The sequence below is a fragment of the Martes martes genome, assembly GCF_963455335.1.
Source record: "Martes martes genome assembly, chromosome: 3".
Lineage (NCBI taxonomy): Eukaryota > Metazoa > Chordata > Mammalia > Carnivora > Mustelidae > Martes > Martes martes.
Genome location: NC_137890.1, coordinates 168,057,434 through 168,077,706, shown reverse-complemented (window position 1 = coordinate 168,077,706; position 20,273 = coordinate 168,057,434). Strand labels below are relative to the sequence as shown.

The 20,273-nt window shown below is 38.1% G+C and overlaps 1 protein-coding gene across 1 annotated transcript in view; it reads right to left on the bottom strand.

Annotated features, from left to right (window-relative positions):
• Positions 1 to 20,273, bottom strand: part of USP37 (ubiquitin specific peptidase 37) — a 76,408-nt gene that overhangs the window by 40,688 nt on the left and 15,447 nt on the right. The window contains exons 7-9 of the mRNA XM_080799310.1: positions 12,979 to 13,076; positions 11,594 to 11,678; positions 4,450 to 4,611 (exon numbers count right to left, since the gene is read on the bottom strand). Coding sequence (XP_080655436.1) covers positions 4,450 to 4,611; positions 11,594 to 11,678; positions 12,979 to 13,076 — 345 coding nt within the window. The remainder of the gene's footprint in view (positions 1 to 4,449; positions 4,612 to 11,593; positions 11,679 to 12,978; positions 13,077 to 20,273) is intronic.

The window sequence follows — 20,273 nt, the reverse complement described above, 5'->3', positions numbered from 1 at the left end:
AGTCTTAGAATAAAGTCCACTCTAGATTTAACACTGAAGAGCTTAAACACATGTCTCAGAATAATCAAGCCCAACTGCAGATATTAAAACAGCTACTATAAATATGCTTCATGTGATGACAGGTGCAAAGGAAAACATTAAACCTAAAAGGAAAGAAACAGAAGATACAAAAGAGCCCCAAATTAATTTTAGAGATGGAAAACACAATAGATGAAAATATTGTTGAATGAGATTACCAGCAGATTAAACACTGAAGAAAATACCAGTGAACGTGGGGACACAGCAACTTAAAATATAAAAAGTGAAGTATCTACATATTTTATGTAATACACAAAATTCAAGTATTATAATTCAAAAACATAAAATATTAAATATAACATTACACTTTAACATATTCCATTTTATATATTTAAAAATTTATACATATAAGCAAACATGTATTTTATTATTTCTTTTTTTCATAAAAAACAAAAGATAGAATGCTATACAGTGTATACTCTTTAGTGACTTGTTTTTTTAACTAAACACATACTTTGTTATTTTCAGGTTTCTTTTTTAAAATTATAGCCATCTTAGTGAGTGTAAAATGGTATCTCATTTTGGCTTTGAGTTCATATACATTCTTCAACTTTTTTTTTAAATTTTTTTTAAAGATTTTTATTTATTTATTTGACAGAGATCACAAGCAGGCAGAGAGGCAGGCAGAGAGAGAGGAGGAAGCAGGCTCCCCGCCGAGCAGAGAGCCGGACGCGGAGCTCGATCCCAGGACCCTGAGACCATGACCTGAGCTGAAGGCAGAGGCTTAACCCACTGAGCCACCCAGGCGTCCCCCTTCTTCAACTTTTTACACTTTGTTTTTCAGAGCTGCACAATTTCCCCTTGTTTCTAGAAATCTGCCCATTTCATCTATTTATCTAATTTGGTGGTGAAATCATAGTATTGTCTTAAAATCCTTCTTATTTTGGTAAGGTTGGTGGTAATATACTCACTTCTGTTTCTTTTTTTTTTTTTTTAAGATTTTATTTATTTATTTATTTGACAGAGATCACAAGTAGGCAGAGAGGCAGGCAGAGAGAGAGAGGAGGAAGCAGGCTCCCTGCCGAGCAGAGAACCCGACACGGGGCTCAATCCCAGGACCCTGGGATCATGACCTGAGCCGAAGACAGAGGCTTTAACCCACTGAGACACCCAGGTGCCCCCTCACTTCTGTTTCTGATTTTAGTTATGCGAGTTTTCTCTTTTTATCAGTTTAGATAAAGGTTTGTTGATCTTTTCAAAGAATCAACTTCTGGTTTTGTTGATTTTTGTACTTCTCTTGTACTTCTAGTCTCTATTTTATTTCTCTCTAATCTTCCTTCTAATAGCTTTTGGGTTTAGTCTGGTCTTCTTGTTCTACTTCCTTAAGGTATAAAGTTAGGTTATTGATTTAAAAATCATGATAAAATACACATAAAATTTACCATTTAACCATTTTTATAAAAAATTTTTTAAGCAAACTCTATGCTGAATAGGGCTCAAACTTAGGACCCAGAGATCACGAGTCACATGCATGCCCTACTGAATGAGCCAGCCAGGCGCTCCACTATTTTAAGGTTCACAGTTTCAGACCCATCAAGTACACTCACAATATTGTACAGCTATCACCACTATCAACCTCCAGAACTGTTCTATTTTCTGGAATTGAAACTCTGTACCCAATTAACAATAATTCCCTATTGCCCTCTCCTTGGCAATCACCACTCTACTTTCTGACTCTATGAATCTGACTATTCTAGGTAATTAATATAAGTGAAATCATACAGTTTTTGTCCTTTGGTGACCAGCTTATTTCACTTAGCCTGTCCTAAGTTTCATCCATATTGTACCACGTGTCAGAATTTCTTCCCTATTTAAAGCTAAACAGGGGGCACCGTGGTGGCTCAGTCAGCTGATTGTCTGCCTATTGTGATCCCAGGGTCCTGGGATCGAGTCCAGAATCAGGATCCTTGCTGGTCAGGAAGCCTGCTTCTCCCTCTGCCTCTGCTGCTCCCCTGCTTGTGTTCTCTCTCTTTCAAATAAATAATTGAAATCTTTTTTTAAAAACTGGTTAAATAAAGCTAAATAGTATTCCCTTGTATGTATAAAACACATTTGGTTTATTTACTCATACACTGGACACTTGGGTTGCCTTCACCTTTAGGTGAAACATGGATGTATAAATATCTGTTCAAGTCACTGCTCTCAATTCTTTTGGATATATACCCAGAAACAGACTTGCTGGATCGTATGGTAATTCTACTTTTAATTCTTTGAGGAACTGCTACACTATTTTCCATAGCAGCTGCACCATTTTACATTCCCACCAGCAAAGTCCAAGGGTTCTATCTTCTTCACAGCCTCACCAACATTTCTTTTTTAATGTAGGTGTTTCCTACTACCGATATCCCTCTGAGCACTGCTTCTGCTGCATCCCATCAATTCTGGCATGCCGCTAGAGCTTTCATTCACCTCTAAGTATTTTTAAATTTCCCTTGTGATTTCTTCTTTGACATTACTGGTTAAGAGTGTGTTACTTAATTTCTATGTATTTCTAGTTTTCCATCTGTAACTGATTTCCAGCTTCACTTTATTGTGGTTCAAAAAGATACTCTAGATGATTTCAAACCTTTAAAATTGAAACTCATTTTGCGGCCTAACATATGGTCTCTCCTAGAGAATGTTTCATGTCCATTTGAGAAGAATGTGTATTGTGTTGTTGCAGGATGGAGTGTTCTATATAGATCCATAAGATCTAGGCAATTTATAGTGTTGCTCAAATCCTATATTTTCTTATTGATTTTTCTGCTTATATACTCTATCCATTATTGAAGGTGGAGTACTGATCATATTCAGCTATTATTTTACAACTGTTTTTCTCTCTGCAATTTATTTAAACGTTTTGTCTATTGTGGTGCCTGGGTGACTCAGTTGGTTAAACGTCTGACTCTTCATTTCTGCACAGGTGATGATCTCAGGGTCGTGAGATCGAGCCTCCTATCAGGCTTTGAGCCTGCTTATGATTCTCTCTCTACCTCTCCCCACTGCTTGCATGTGCATGCACTAAGTCTCTCTAAAAAAAAAAAAAAAAAAGAGCTCAGAGAAAAGAAACAGGTAAGCAGAGAATAAAGTGAAATACTTTCACTGCAAATTTTATGTTATTATCTGCTAAGACATTAAGCATATATATTACAATGGATAAGCCAAACTGGAAGATGTCACTCATTCAAGTAAAAAGATAACCTTAAAGCTGGTACAAAAACAGTAATTTGAGTAATAACTAAAAACAAGCTGATAGTTTGAGGAGAGCAATTTGGTAATAAAACATTTCAAAGTGCCTTCCTTTAATCTAAACGAAAATATACTTCCAAGAATTTATCCTATAGAAAAGTTTCAATAAATTTTAAAAAGATATGTATATGAGAACGTTCATTCTAGCCTGGATGGTAAAGGGAAATCTAAATGCATACTAATATGGTTGAAGGTTATGTATTAATATACGAGGAAGGGGGCACCTGGGTGGCTCAGTTTTTTTTTTTTTTTAAAGATTTTATTTATTTATTTGACAGAGAGAGAGAGATCACAAGTAGGCAGAGAGGCAGGCAGAGAGAGAGGAGGAAGCAGGCTCCCCGCTGAGCAAAGAGCCGGATGCGGGGCTTGATCCCAGGACCCTGAGATCACGACCCGAGCCAAAGCAGAGGCTTAACCCACTGAGGCACCCACTGGGATTTTAAAGATTATTTTAAAAATCTTTAAAAAAATTAAATAAATAAATAAATAAATAAATAAATAAATAAAAATAAACCTTAGCACACAGTATTTGTCATATAACAAACACTTTAGGTAAAACTGCTACTATTATTATTATAGTTATTAATTATGAACTTTTTATGTATTTAATAAAATTTTAGCATGAAGGGGATGGGGAGGTTATACATAAAATAGTGTTGAAGTATCTCAGAAGTATGACGAAGTGTATGTGATTGGAGAATACGCATTTTCTACTTAATGATTAGTATGGTCTATACAAGCACTTTTTTTTGAAGTTCAAAAACTGGAGATTAGATAATGGAGTTATCATTACTTATGGGTGTGATAAATCTTTAATAAGTGAGTGCATATTTGAGAACTATAATTAATATGACTCCTTTTGTCATTTTTTTAAAAAAAGATTTTATTTATTTGACAGACAGAGATTACAAGTAGGCAGTGAGGCAGGCAGAGAGAGGAGGAAGCAAGCTACCTACTAAGCAGAGAGCCTGATGCGGGGCTCAATCCCGGGACCCTGAGATCATGACCTGAGCCGAAGGCAGAGGCTTTAACCCACTGAGCCACCCAGGCGCCCCTCCTTTCATCATTTTTTTGACATCAAGCAGAATATAGTTCACTTAATGACTTAATAAAAAGAAAGCAAACTATAAAGAATTTACCTACCCCTGCAGTTGCTGCTGTTGGTGAGAGGAAAGGGGCACTCTTGGTTTGTTCCAGCCAGTGTAATCCTGGTTACACCTCAGTTTTTTAACAGAAAGAGGAGCTGGTTGAGGAAGAAATCCCAAACTTCTTTTGGCAGAGGGAGTTTGGCTTGAAACATTAGTCCTATAAAAAAGAACAGATAGTGCATAAGCAAAACAATTTTGCATGCTATTTTTTCCCCTAGCAGATTCAGATAAGTCAGTATCTGGAAAAAAAAAAAAATCCTAACCTTGAAGAAATATCAGTAATAATGATCACCTCTGGAAAAACTCAAGTGTAAATTAGCAAGTCTGTCAATTGACAGCTGAAGAGGCATATGATACGATACCTACTTAACCTATCATTATTCATGACATGAGAAAAACTATAATATAGTTTTACTTTGCTATTTACTTTTATTCACTTAATGGATATGATACATCAGTTTTCCTAGTCTTAAAAACATTTAGGCAGTTATTTTTTTCCTATCACAAATAACGACACAAAAATACTCTTTTACATCATCTCCTGGAGAACTTCCTTTAGTTTATATGCTTAGAAGTGAAACGTTAGGAATAAGCATTTTTTTTTTTTAAGATTTTATTTATTTGACAGAGATCACAAGTAGGCAGAGAGGCAGGCAGAGAGAGAGGAAGGGAAACAGGCTCCCCGCTGAGCAGAGAGCCCGATGCGGGGCTTGATCCCAGGACCCTGAGATCACGACCTGAGCCGAAGGCAGAGGCTTTAACCCACTGAGCCACCCAGACACCCCAGGAATAAGCATTTTTAATTTTTACTTTTCTGAGACCCTGTAATTGTTTTCCAAAAACACTGTACCAATTTTCATTTCCACTAACAATGAATTGCCATTTCACATGGTTTCCATTAATGAGTGAAACTGATATCACTGTTTTTCTATTTTGCATATTCCTGATTACTGCTGAAGTTGAATGTATTATTACAACTGTTTGTTATTCTCTGAACTGCTTCTGTGTACCCTTAGTTTTATATTGGGTTCTTAATGATTTGTAGTTTTCCATGTATTTCATATTCTAATCCTTTGTCTATTATATATTCTAAGGTGTTTTTTTTTTTTAAGATTTTATTTATTTGACAGAGAGCACAATCAAGGGGAGTGGCAGGCAGAGGAAAAGGGAGAAGTAGGCTCCCTTGCTGAGCAGGGAGCCGGCTATGGGGCTTGATCCCAGGACACTGGCATCACCATCTGAGCTGAAGGCAACGCTTATCCAACTAAGCCACGCAGGAGCCCTGTATATGTTTTAAGTTTTAAGCCTTTACACAGTTTTTAGTCAACATTTTATTTTTTTTCTTTCAGAATTCAGTTTTTACTGGTTGTTCTGAGGATCAGTAGACATTTCAACTTGTACACAATTCTTAGTGTATGTACCAAAAATCTAAAAAATTATGTAGTTGTTAATTCTTTTCTAAAATTTCTTCCAGTGACCTTCCAGCTTAAAATCTGAAGGCAAATTTTCCTTAATCAAGTACCAATTTATGATAATACCCGATCATTTTTCTTACCAAGAACCAATATCTTCAAAAGTTGACATGCTGTTACACTGTTAAGTCCCACTAATTTGCAATTTAATATCATATACACTATAAACTCAAATTTTCAATCTTGCACAGCACATTAACAAGGTTACTGGGAAAACTGGACTGCCAGGACCAAGATGTTACAGAGTGTACAAAATTCTGACACGGGGAGCCAGGATCAAAAAGTGGTTTTCTTTAGGAAAAAATTCTACCAAAAAAAACATGGGAAAAGAGTAATTTAAAATGTTCATGACCTATTAAATGCATGAGTGACTCCAAACTGCCATTTAGTACGCTTGGTATTATGGGTTAGAAAAAGTATCCCTTCTAGGGAATGTTAAACTGACACCCAAGACAATCAAAGCTTCCCATATTTGATATCCCACTATTTCTGGCTGTACCAAGAAACAATTAGCAAATGATTTAACCTCTCAAAAAAAATTACACTTAAAAAGATGGGATGTGGTGGGATTCCCTCCTTAAATATGTTTCTAGAGCTACTAAAAAACTTGCATTTATAATATAATTGATAAAAATCTTTCTCTAGATTATACAAGAAGGGAGAAAGGGACCACTGATAAGACATGGTTTATGGTTATTAATCAGATGTGGCTTTCTCTCCTGCTTCATCTGAGGCTGGACGCTCCTCATTTTTACCTTCTCCATTTTCTTTCTTTTTAAAAAAGCTTTTAATTATTTATTTGACACAGAGAGAGAGAGAGAGAGCTCGAGCGAGCGCATGCACCCAAGCAGAGGGAGCTACAAAGAGGGAGAAGGAGGACCCCCACTGAGCAGGGAGCCCAATATAGGGCTCAATCCCAGAACCCTGGGCTCACAACCAGAGCCAAAGGTGATGTTTAACTAAATGAGCCACCCAGAGGCCCCTGTTTCTGTTTTCTGCAGGTTAAGTCTTTTGTTTACTGGTTAGCCACTTTAGCCTGTTTCACTTTGCTCCCCTTTTCTCCCTCTGTTTCGACTTTTTTTTTTTCTGAAGATTTATCCTGTCCTGCTGCCTTTTTCTGGCTTTGTTTAGCAGGTTTCCCCTCCTCCGCTGCCTCTTTGCCCCTCCCCACCCCCACCACAGAGCTGACCTCCCTCTTGGGCATCCTGGTGGCAGGCCACAGTGCAACTAGAGCCTCTTTGCAAAGCTGGGCTGCCTGGCCACTGCCTTATGGTTTCAATTTTTGTGTCTTAAGAATTAATTCTATAATTCTGTAATGTAAAGTCACAGAATATTTTCCTATTATTTTCTCCTAAAAGTTTTTTTTTAAAGATTTTTATTTATTTTTTTGACAGAGAGCACAAGCAGGGAGCAGCAGAGGGAGAGGGAGAAACAGGCTCCCTGCTGGTAGGGAGCCCAATGCAGGACTTGATTCCAGGACCTTGAGATCATAAGCTGAGCCAAAGGCAGACACTTATCTGAACAACCCAGGAGCCCCTCTCCTAAAACTTTTAATTCTCATCTTCCTCCTACTTAGGTCTTTAATCTCCTTAGACTTTCTTTTTTTAAGATTTTATTTCTAAGTAATCTCTACGCTCAATGCAGGTCTGGAACTCACAAATCCAAGACTGAGGGTCACATGCTCTACTGACTGAACCAGCTAGGCGCCCTTACCCTAAAATTTATCATTAGCTTTCTATTAGTTTTTTTTTTTTTTAAAGATTTTATTTATTTGACAGAGAGAGATCACAAGCAGGCAGAGAGGCAGGCAGAGAGAGAGGGGGGAGGAAGCAGGCTCCCTGCAGAGCAGAGAGCCTGATGCAGGGCTCGATCCCAGGACTCTGGGATCATGACCTGAGCCAAAGGCAGAGGCTTTAACCCACTGAGCCACCCAGGTGCCCCAGCTTTCTATTAGTTTTATCTCTTACTGTGCACTACTACACACTGCAAGGTGTATTTGCTTCCATCTTTTTTCATCTTTATATTGTAATTGTTTCTTTTAAATAGCATATAGATTATTTTTCTTCCTTTAAAATCCAGTCTTTCTCTCCCCCCCCCGCCCCGCCCCAATCTTTCTCTTTAACTGGAACATTTTGTATTTATATTTAACGTCATGACTGATTTGGACTAGTAACCTTTTTTTTTTTTTGGATTAGTAACTTTAAATATCCGTGTACTAATTCTATCACCTGTGTCATTTCTGAGTATTTATTAATTTTTCTCCTCCATATGAGTTGTATTTTTCTGCTTGTTTGTCTGCCTAGTATGTTTTCTTGGATGTCAAACATTGAAAATTTTATATTATTGGGTGCTAGATATTTTTGATTTCTATAAACATTCTGGAATTTTGCTCTGAGATGTGGTTAGGTTACCTGGAAACAGTATGATATTTTGGGGTCTTGCTTTTAAGGTTTCTTATATGGGAACAGAGCAGCAGTTAGTCCAGGGATAGATTTCCTTGCCAACGAGGCAAGACCTTTCTTAGCACGCAAACTCCTGCTATCAGGAAAAGGAACGATGTCTGGCTTTATGTGAGCTTCAAGTATTATTCCCTTAGATCCTGTGGGTGATTCCTTCCCAGGCCTTGGCTAGTTTTCTCACCTGTATAAGCTGATCAGCAGTCAACTACTCAAAGGGGACCCTCTGCAGATCTCTGCCGTTCTTGCTCTGTGCAGTTATCCCCTCTAGTCTCTGTTCTGTGAATTCCAGATGCCTTGGCCTCCCACAACTCCTAGTTCCATTTCCTCAACTCAGGAAGAGCACAGGGCTCTGCTTGGTTCCCCCTTCTTACATGGCAGCCTGGGAAATTTCTCCAAGAAGCAACGTGGGGCAGTCATAAGGCTAATTTCATTTGTTTCCCATCTCTCATGGATTACTGTCCTTCATTGCCTCACGTCCAATGTCATGAGACCCATAATATTTCATGCATTTTGTCCAGGTCCTCCGTTGTTTCATGAAGGAGGGCAAATCTGGTCCCTCTTACTCCATCCTGGCCAGAAATGGAAGTTACCTTTAACTTTTTAATATGTGTAACTTGAGTTCTCAAAAGTAACTTAAAATGTATTAATTGCCCTACACTCTACCCCACTCCTATACTTCTCCTTATTGTCTAATATTTTATTAATTTTTTTGCTTTCAAGCCTATTGTATCCTCGTTTTATAAAAACTATCAAACTATTTGGATGTATAAAATAATCCCTAATGGATATTAGTAATAGTAGTTGCCTCTGGAAAAATAAACGACTAGGAATTAGAATAGAAAGGGAGATTTACTTTCCACTGTACGTACCCTGCAACTTCTAAAGTTTCTACCATATGCACTTATTAATTATACAAAAGAATTTTAAAAGTATTTAGACATTTAAATATGCTTTTATAATTTTTTTGCTCACTGATATTTTCATTCCTTCCTTTGTTCAGTTTGCTTCTTGCAGAATAAACTATCTCTGTATCTAAAAACAGCATTATTTGTCTGCACTCTTGAATTTTAGTTTAGCTGGGTACAGAATTCTTTTATGCTATTACTCCAGTGTCTCCCGTTTCTGTTGTTGCTAATGTCAATCTCCTTTCCCTTTATAAATGATGTATTTTCCTTCAAGGAGCTTTTAAAATTTCATCTACAATGTGGATTTTTTTTTTTTTTTAAGTATCTGCCGTTTGGTATTTGTTAACGTTTTTCACTGTGTGGACTTTCATCATTTTCATCCATTGTTTCTCTGACAAATTCCTTGTCTTTATAGTTCCTTGGCCTTATTTTCTCCAAAATGCTATTAAGACATGGAAGACAGGGGTGCCTGGGTGGCTTAGTTGGCTAAGCCTCTGACTCTAGGTTTCAGCTCAGGTCATCATCTCATGGTTGTCAGATAGAGCCCTACATCCAGCTCTGTGCTCAGTGATGAATCTGCTTAAGAGTCTCTCTCTCCTTCTGACCTCCCTCCCCCCCACCTGGCTCATGCGCTTTCTCTAAAATAAATCTTAAAAAAAAAAAAAAAAAAAAAAAAGACATGGAGGATACACCACGGAGCCCAACATAACTCTCCTCATTTCACTGCACACTTAACACTTTCTCTCTGTGTTGCATTCCACAATCAGGCACTCCTGACTTATTTAGTAGTTGCCACAGTGTGGACCTCTAAGCTGCATGGGACTTTAGAGATTCAGAATTCCTGCCCCTATGCAGGTAACACAAATGCCAGTTACTGAAATTCCCATTTCCGTGTATTTGCACTTTGCTTAGGGAGCATTAGGCAAGCAGCACATTTATGGTTCCAAACCCAAAGTGTTTTGCCTTGGCTTATTAGCACAGAGAGCAGTTCTGAATTTGTAGCTTTATATAAGAAACCAAATTCTGGCCTGGGGTCATGTTCAGTTCCCAATCTCATGCTGGTTTTCTAAACACTTGACTCTAGTCTGTCTTCCACATGCCCTATGACTTCAGTCATAGGGCATTTACTTTACTCAGTACCAGTTTTTTTCTCATTGATTTGGAAATTTTCACCTCATCTTTGAACAAAGCTTTGCATTAAAAAAAAATTTCTTTTCCTTAGCCAACCTGATGTGCAGTGAATTCTATTATTTTGAAAGGAAATTTGTACATTTAATTATTTACAAACTAAATTTGGGTTTTTATAAAAACTTGGATTCCTTTAAGATTTATTTATTTATTTTTAATTTAATTTTTTAAAAAAATTTTTATTTATTTATTTGACAGAGAGGTAGTGAGAGAACACAAGTAGACAGAGCCACAGGCGACACCCAGGCACCACTAAGAATCTTCTAATAAGCAGATATACCTCTTTCTCTTAAATCCAAATAACTTAGTTGCCAGTGCAGTTATAAAGTGAAATACCACCCAAGACTGAATATACCTAAAAACACAGTATCAAATTCGTTACTTCACCTCAATCATTTTTTTTAAACTACTTTGAATGAAATGCTACTAAAAAACAAAGTATCCATAGGTCATTATATAGCCTATCTATTATACATCACCAATACACTTACCTTTTTATATTTACCACTGCCCCTCTGGACTACATTCCAAGATCACGCCTTCTTCACAAGTACTCAGCAGTTGTCTTGTATATTTATATTCAGTGAGTCTCAAAAAAAAATTAACCTTTATCTATAGGATCAGCAATTAAATTTCTGAGCAGCCTTTTTCAGTAAAAGATACTAATTGTAAAGATGTGTACAAGTTGTTGTTTTAAAGAAAATGTCTCAACTTTTGGTAGTAGCTTAACAAATAAATACACAGGCAACAAAGGCAGTTCAAAAATGCCTCAGGAGAGATCTTAGTATGTTCATCGTTTGGCATGATGGAAAATACACTGGTCTAGAATGTGATCACTTTGCCAGTCACAACCTGTGGCCTCAGTACAAATCTCCCTAGACCTTAGTTTATTCATTTGTTGATAAACATAAAAAAAAAATTTAAAAAGAAACATATGAAAATTAAAACATTTCCAGAGTACTGTCTAACTAAAATGTCATGAGTCTCTGATTCTCATCAATTTTGTTATTTTAAAGTATTCACTTAGACCATAATGGACAGCCTACCCCCTCAATTCAATATTCTGAAGAAGAGAGCACTTCAAGTTCTTCACAAGGTATATAACCAACACATACCTGTCTAAATTAGTGCTACCAGAGGTGTAGTCCTTGGATCCAGTTCTGCTACCATAAAAGGATGATGACTGTAAAGGTAAAAGCCCTTAAAAAAAAAAAGGAAAAATTTAATTCCTGAATCATCCATTCAAGTTCACTTAGTCGTAAAATTATGCATTAGGCCTGTTCATATTTAACTCTTTTCTCCCCTTTTTCTTCATCAAAGTAATATAGATGCATGTTAAAAGATCAACACTGTGGAAATGTTATTAACAGCAAAGAACACTCTCCTGCCCCAAAACTCTACAAATTATGCTTCTAAATTCTAACCATTTTTTAAAACTTAAGTTTTCCTCATTTCTTTCATAAAGGTAGATAGTTTCTACTATTTAATTTACTCATTATGAAAAATTAGAATTTCTCATTTACATCACCCCATTCTTGTTCTCTTCTCTCCTTATTCTCATTAGTTTCACTAATTACCTTTGTAACTTTAACACACTTAAAGCTTCTACATTTTGTTCTATGAACCTTCTTATCACATGACCACTTACTTCCTTCTCCCTCCTCTTCCACATCAACTTTTGAAAGACATACCTTAACTTCAACATTATTAAGGCTTATTACATCTTTAAGCATTCTGTTTTCTAATTATAGGTTGATTATAAAAGCTGAAAACCCGTAAGTGGAGTTAACGTGATGTATTATTATTTCAGAGGTAAGAATTATATTAGATCCTTCTTTCTGGAGGAGTCTGATCTCACAATCCTATACCACTAGAAGAAGAATGTTCCTAGAGTTCTAATCAAATGAATTCTCTTAAACTCTCAAAATCATGCCACATTTTAATCTGCTTCAATTTAATTTCCAGCTGACATATAACATTCAAATGAATGCCGCACGGATGAGTCTCTAAGGAGTTCAGAGGATCAGAGAGATATGTTAAATGTGGGAAACACTGACATCAATTTGTGGACAGTCTAACTTTTAGTTTTTGTAAAAACAGGGTACAAGGTGAACTTAACAACTGATTTAGGCCATAAGTCCAAGATCTTCTGGAACTTCTAACGTGTAACACCACTGATAAGATTCAGTTTCAGCCCCTTTAATTCCTTGGATTCACTCTATGATCCAGGTACTTTGATAATGAAAGAGTTTAATTTTAGGCAGTTAAATAGGGAAGAAGATAAAGGTTAGATTCTTCGTTAAAAGAATAAAAATTCCCTTATATTTCTAATACTTTAGCCAAGTACTAGATACAAATTTGGCACCCAATAACTAGTACTGAATCAAGCAGTACTCCTGAATAATGTAGAGAGGTATGTCTCAGTTTAGGTTTTTATTTCTAGTCTAATACAATACATCATATAATAAATGAGGATGTTATATTAAGACCAAATACTTACCTGATGTCCTATTCTCTTCTGACTGTTTCAAACTCAGCTGCTTCTCTCTACTGCTGGTTAAATACTTTCTGGAAGGATCTGTCATAGCCTTGTTGTTCCTACAGTTAATGATTTAATTCAATATATATATACACACACATACACACACACACACACACACACATACACACACGGGTGTATAAAGACATAGTTATCATTTCAGAATATTTACATTTCACATACAGTTAAAAATTTCTTAAGTCGCATTTCCCCCATCTATTATTCCCAAATACCTGAACCTATGCAAGTGGAATGGGACCAGTCAGAGATATGCTCATGCTTTGATTAAAAGTGCTAATTTTAGGAGCACCATCGTGCATAAAGCCTGTGGCACATAATGCAGATACTCTACCCAGATTCCCTCTTACCCCATTTTTGTGTCCTCTCTTCCACGCCAATTTAGGTATGTATTTGATAGCGAGAAATTAGGGTTCTTTTTCACGGATTGTCCTCAAGCTACTAGAGATCCTTTGCCTACACTCTGAGAGAATCACAGGTAAGGTCAAAGAGCCCAGCTCTCTTGCCTTGGATTAGAAAAAGTTAAAGTGAAAAAATAATTTTTTTTAAGGTGAAATTTATATAACAGATTTTCTCTCTGGAATTAGATCAACCTCTTTTTTTTTTTTTTTTAAGATTTTATTCATTTATTTGACAGAGAGAGAGATCACAAGTAGGCAAAGAGGCAGGCAGAGAGGGAGGGGGAAGCAGGCTCCCTGCTGAGCAGAGAGCCCGATGCGGGGCTCGATCCCAGAACCCTGAGATTATGACCTGAGCCAAAGGCAGAGGTTTTAACCCACTGAGCCACCCAGGCACCCCATAGATCAACCTCTGTTAATATAAACCTCTGCTTGATTTTCGTGTGAGAACACACACAGGCTTAATTCTGACTTGCTTTCCCCACTCCCTTCCTGGTATCCCCTGAGAGTACTTTCTTAATAAAATCTCCATTTCAGGGTCTGCTTCTGGAGAACTTGATCTACAACAACTGGTTCTAGAAATGGGCCTAGGAAGCACACGTCTAAGGAGAGTATTTTGGAATTGGACTACTTATTTGGTGATAGCAACAGAAATCCCACTGCTCGTGGTAACAGCTTTGGGACCTTATAGTTTACAATTAATGAGATTTTTCATCTGTAGTGAATTGGAATGGGATAAACGCAAAGAGAATATGGCTCATGCAGTATCTCTAGCATTCAAGAAATGTGGTAGATCACACAATGGAGATTATTGGGGTTATAGAAATGTTCTAAAACTAGATTATGGTGACAGTTGCACAACTCAATAAATTTACCCAAAATTACTGAACTGTACGTTTTAAACAAGTACATTTTATTTTTAAAATATTAAAATAAATATTAATATTAAATTTTAAAATTTAAAAATACATCCCAAATTATTCCTTTCCTTGACCCCAAACCCCCATCAAGAAACGCAGTCTAGTCTATTTTCCTATCCCTTAATGGGGCTGGCCTTGTGATTTCCTTTCCCCAAAAGACTCCAACAGACATAACAGTGTATAAGTCCTGATTGTAAGGCTGAAGGCATCTTGCAAATTTACATTCACTCTCTTGGAACCCTGACATTGCTATGTGAATAGCTCTAGGCAAATGCACCAGATGATGAAAGACACATGGCCCAATCACCCTCATCACCCAACCAATAGGCAGCCAATGGCCAGTCATATGGGTAAGGCCATTGTGTACCAACCAGCGACTAGCCAAACCAACAACTGACCATGTGCATGAGAAAATGAGAGAACCCAGCCACAATCAGCCAATTCTGGCCCTGATAAGCAGAACCACTCAAGTCGTCATCAACTCATAGGCAATAATAGTTACTATTTTCTTTTAAAATTTTTATTTATTTATTTGACAGAGGGAAACAGCAAGAGAGGGAACACAAGCAGTGGGAGTGGAAGAGGGAGAAGCAGGCCTCCCGCTGAGCAGGGATCCTGAGGCGGGGCTCGATCCCAGGACCCCGGGATCATGACCTAAGCCAAAGGCAGAATCCTAACGACTGAGCCACCCATGCACCCCAACAGTTACTATTTTAAGTCACTAAGTTTTGGAGTGGTCTGTTATACACCCACAGATAACTGATACATGTTATATGGAATAATAACCATAAAGACTACAGAACTGGTTGGGTGTTGCTATGAGTACTGATCTGCTCAACAGAGATAATGATAGATTCAGTTGAGCCAACTACCAACTTAAAGACAAAACACCATGAAGAATTGCTCATCCAAAGACAGTTGCAGCCCAGATCTTTAGGATTTGAGAATAAGACCAGGCTGTTTCCAGCAAAGAAAGTACACACTCCTTAACGCTACTCCTGGCATAGGACTAAGGCCTGGAAGAGAATGAATATGACTATGGGTCATCAGTCAGAGCTAGGCATCATGAACTGGGTGCTAATATCTCTTAAGAGCCGTAAGACCAGGAAGTTACAAAAGTAATGCAGCATTAATATGGAAGTGATATATCTGGGATGAGTTCTAAGTAAGCAGGAATATGAAATAAGAACAGGCTTTATAAGTACTCCCTATAACCAACTGAAAGAGAAGAAAAACTTGGCCTAATTCATGGATACATCATCTTGCTGTCTTGCTAGAGGATAAAAATGAACTGCTGCTATATTAGACCCATTAGGGGGCTGCCCAAAAAGAGCGGTGAAAGGAAAGCCTCCAGTGTGCAGACTTTGAGAGGTACACTTCATTATCCACTTTGTGTGGAGAAAAGAGTGGGCCATGGATTCCTGGTAGGGATTCCTGGATACGGGATGGATAGACAGAAAAATGTGCATGGATAGTCAGTGGCCTGCAAGTAGCAAGCCTGGAAGATGAGAGAGAAATGATTTATGGAAGAGGTATATGAATAGCCATATGGAAATGTGTACACTTCATATTAGCCAAAAGGCCGAGAAGGGATTGGAAATGTGTACAAAGGGTGAGGATCTTTTTCACATACTAATGCTCATCAGAGAACTCCACTAAAGAGACATTGAACAATCAGGTCCTGGTTCCCAGAGGGGGAACTTTTTTTCACCTGAAGGGACAGTAAGAATCCCATTTAATCTATAGCTATGGCTGCTACTCATTTTGGGCTCCTAATGTTGGTAGAGCATCAGGCAAAGAAAGGAACTGCCATACTATCAGAAGTAACTGACTTTGATTATTATAAGGAGGTACATGGCTGATGCTAGATAACGAGGGCAGGAGGAATACGGAGTAATGGGGTCTTACTAGGGAATCTCTTAGTGTTTATCATGTTCAGTTTTAACTACAAATGGGCAATTTCAGCAACCATGGCCAGCAGAAGCACATAGTGATCAGGGGCTCATCCCCACAAGGATGAAGATCTTAGTTATATCACTAGGCAAATCACCAAGACCAGCAGAAGTATTAATGGAGAATGCAGCAAATCTAGAATAAATGGTAGAAGAAAAAGATAATATCTGTTACAACCTCAAGGCTATCTATACCAATAAGGACAAAAAGGACTATAGCTCATCCCTCTAATCCTCCTTTTTTAAGATTTTCATGCAGAAATTGGGCAGCATCAATGTGAAGAATCTGTGATAACATGGAATGAACTTACTACTTATGCTCTATCAGAGCCCTTCGGACCCCTTTTTATAGTGTTCACACCTCCAGGCTATGTGTTTCAACACACCTGCAGTTCTCTAGAGGACTGCCTTTGGGCTACTTAAAATACTTTGTCCAATGGGCAGAGCCACAGAACCAAAGACCGTACAGTATGAGAACATGAAAGCCCCCTTCCTCACTTCAAGTTGGAACAGGCCCAGCGCCCCCTGCTGGATCAAGATGAAGCCTACTATCCCTGAGAGAGACCCTCGAAGGCTTCCAGCTTCCTGTCCTACTTTCCTCACTTTGATCTCTCCTATGAGCACTTTCTTAACAAGTCACTTGTACAAGTATATTAATCTGGAGTCTTCTAGGAAACTCAAACTTCAAAAAATCCAACTGTAATATTGTGAGAAGTGTTATTAGCCCAGAACAAAGATCAGAAATGCAGGGCTCACGGGACAGAATCCTAAGCGGATAAAGTGGAATGATCCCAAAGTGTGGTGAATGTGGTGAACTGGCAGGCAACACGCTACTACAACTACCTTTTGGTGCATCTGTCCCATGAAACCCAGAAAGCTAAAACACTCCACTTCCTAGTTATTGTTCAAGATGTTACTGAAGTAAGAGAAGATATGTGTTCAAGATGTGAATTAAGATAATTACATATAACTGAGTAATAATTGGAAAGTGGAAGTAAGGCAGAGGTCATGTGTTCTCTCTGTGATGACAAAAATCATTTTGGAGGTGTCCGATTTCTCTGTAGAGATTTCTCATCTTGGTAGTGGAAGCATGGCTCCAAGATGACAGTTTGAACTCAGCTATTCACTTTGATGAGAGCCAGCAGCATCTTTGGTGACCTGATCTGGGGCACAGCTCTCAAAATCATTCTGAAAGTTTAACCCACAGGCTCTCTTTTCAGCTTTCCTAATGATTCTGTAAGTCACTTCATAGTCTCTAAAGGCAAACACCTTTGTGTGTAAACTAGATAACTGAATTTTGTTTCCTACAACTAGACCCTGAATCCACAAATGCTGTTACTAGAAGGGGGTGCTACCATAACAAGCCTGAACTACACAGCACTAGCCACAGTAGGAAGGTGGAGAGTAAGGACATAGATATTACAGACTGGAAAGCCAATGAGGACTGTTATATTGCAGCAAAATATTTATAAAACTGTTATCTGTAAGGGCCCCTGGGTGGCTCAGTCGGTTAAGTGTCTGACTCTTGGTTTCAACTCAGGTCATGATCTCAGGGTTGTGAGATCAAGGCCCATGTCCGGCTCTGCACTCAGCAGGGAGTCTGCTTAAGATTCTCTCTCCCCCTCTTCCTCTGCCCCTCCCACAACTCACATACGTGCATGCATGCACACTCTAATAAATATTTTTAAAAAACCAAAACAACCCTGCTATCTGCAGTCCTGAGAAGCAGACTGCATACTTACTGAACCTATAGCTCTAAAAGTGAACCAATAAGAACACTGGTGTGTAGTTTCAGCAAGGTCCTTTTCAAGACAGATAAATTCGGGTAAGGGCTAGCCACCTTACAATCAAGGAATGTAAGGCCCAGAATTGAAATTGTCTGGTAATTTGAGACCATATGGGATCAAAAAAATCCAATTGCTTCTGATTCTCAAACTGAGGCAATGACAGGAGGTAACTGAGGAAGTGGTTTGTGGAAACAAAAAACCAAAAAACAACTTGATGTTAATATTACGGGAAACACGATGAAGGGTATACAGCAACATTCTATACTGTCTTCACACGTTTTCTGTAAAACTAAATTTTTTTCAAAACTTAAGAGTTTATTAAAACAAAAAATCCAAAAAACAAAAATTTTGGCCCCATTCTTTCTCAAGCCTATAAAATCCTGTTTGCTCTACCTTTAAAGAAACTTCTAGCTTTCCAGAACTCCTAGATTTCTGGATACTTCCAAACTCCCAGAACTGCATCAGCATGAAGCAGGCTACAAAAGCTCCAAGGCCCCAAGGAAGAACAGTCTTCAAGATCCACTTCAGCTATGGCCTTGAAAGATAACAGACAAAGGAAATCTACCAGAAGACAAAGTTAGGAGTCAAATGAAGTACAATGAGGGAGTTTCTCCCAGAGGATAGAACAGAGACTGCTACAAGGACTAATCAAGAACTTACTCTGCTACTTTCACTGTCTTCACAACCTCTGCCTACCAAGATTTTATTGCTGCTACAGAACAGCAATTAAAGTTTCCTGTTCTTATCTTTTCTAAATGGAAATTTTTTACTGTGGTTATCCTACGCCTATGGCAGTAATGCATAATGATATATGTATGGAGATGGGAGTGGGGAATACAGATGAACTTGGCTTTTAGAGTTTTTTTTAGGGAACAGACCATAAGGCACATGGTTGAAGGCACATTTAGACCTATGGAGAGAACTGCACATCACCCAGAGATCCTGCCTCTGAACTGGATACAGTGACTAAACCTATGGGAAGAACGATTAACAGATCTATTTCTATGGCCACAGGGGTAAACTACAGCAGACTGTCAGTTGTTCCCAAATAACAACTGTATCCTTCTGCCATAACAGAATTTGGGCTAGGCTAGGTATATTTTCCAGAGTTTCTCCTAATTTGATATAACCATATGACCAAATTCTGGCCAATGTGCACTGAAGTGGTATGTACAATTTCCAGCATAAAGGAAAGCAGTATGCCCTGCCTTTGTTTCTTTCCCCATTCCCACCAACAGGCATGCAGAAATGAAAGTGGATGCTGAAGCAGCTATCTTGATTCACAAAGTGGACGTTAGTTATTAAGAATTATAGATCAGTAAGATAGAAGGAATCTGAGTCCATGGTGACTGTAGTTTCAGATGTCACACCAGTCCTATCACCTATTCAGTTTTACATCTGCTATAGCAGCAGAACAAAAATTCCCATAAATACATAAAATTTCCTTAGCTTTTTCCCAACTTCCTTCTGGTGACCTTTAACCTAGAATACCAGTTCCTTGACTATCAACTGATTTTTGTTATGGTACTAATTGACCATTTGCAATGATGTGCATGGAGCCAGAGAGTATTATGCTAAGCAAAATAAGTCAGTCAGAGAGATAAATACCATATGATTTTACTCATATGTGTAATTTAAGAAACGATCTAGAGAACAAAGAGGAAAATCAAAAAACAGGCTACAGTCTCTTAACTACAGAGAACAAACTGATAGTTACAAGAGGAGAGGTGGGTGGGAGGATGGGTTAAAAAGGGGTTGGGGATTAAGGAGAACATGTGTTGTGATGAGTAGTGGGTGTTATATGTGAGTGCTGAATCACTAAATTGTACACGTAAGTATCACACTGTATGTTAACTGGAAATTAAATAAAAACTTAAAAAAAAAAGGTATTAACTGAGGTATTTCATAACAGTGTAGTAAATATTCTCCCCCAAACAGTTAAAACCAAACCAAACCAAACCCTCTCATGATGAGGAAGAGACCAAGTTGGTGACTGTCCTGCTGTAGGTCTATCCTCTTTTGTTCAACCAGAAAATAACTCTAAAAGATTGATGTTCCTCACCTAGAAGCTACGTCTGGTTTACAGCACCCGCCCCCTGGCTTTTTTTTTTTAAGAGAGAGAGCATGCTCATGTGCCGGGGGGTAGGGGTGTGGGGATGGTGCGGGAAGGAGAGAGAATCT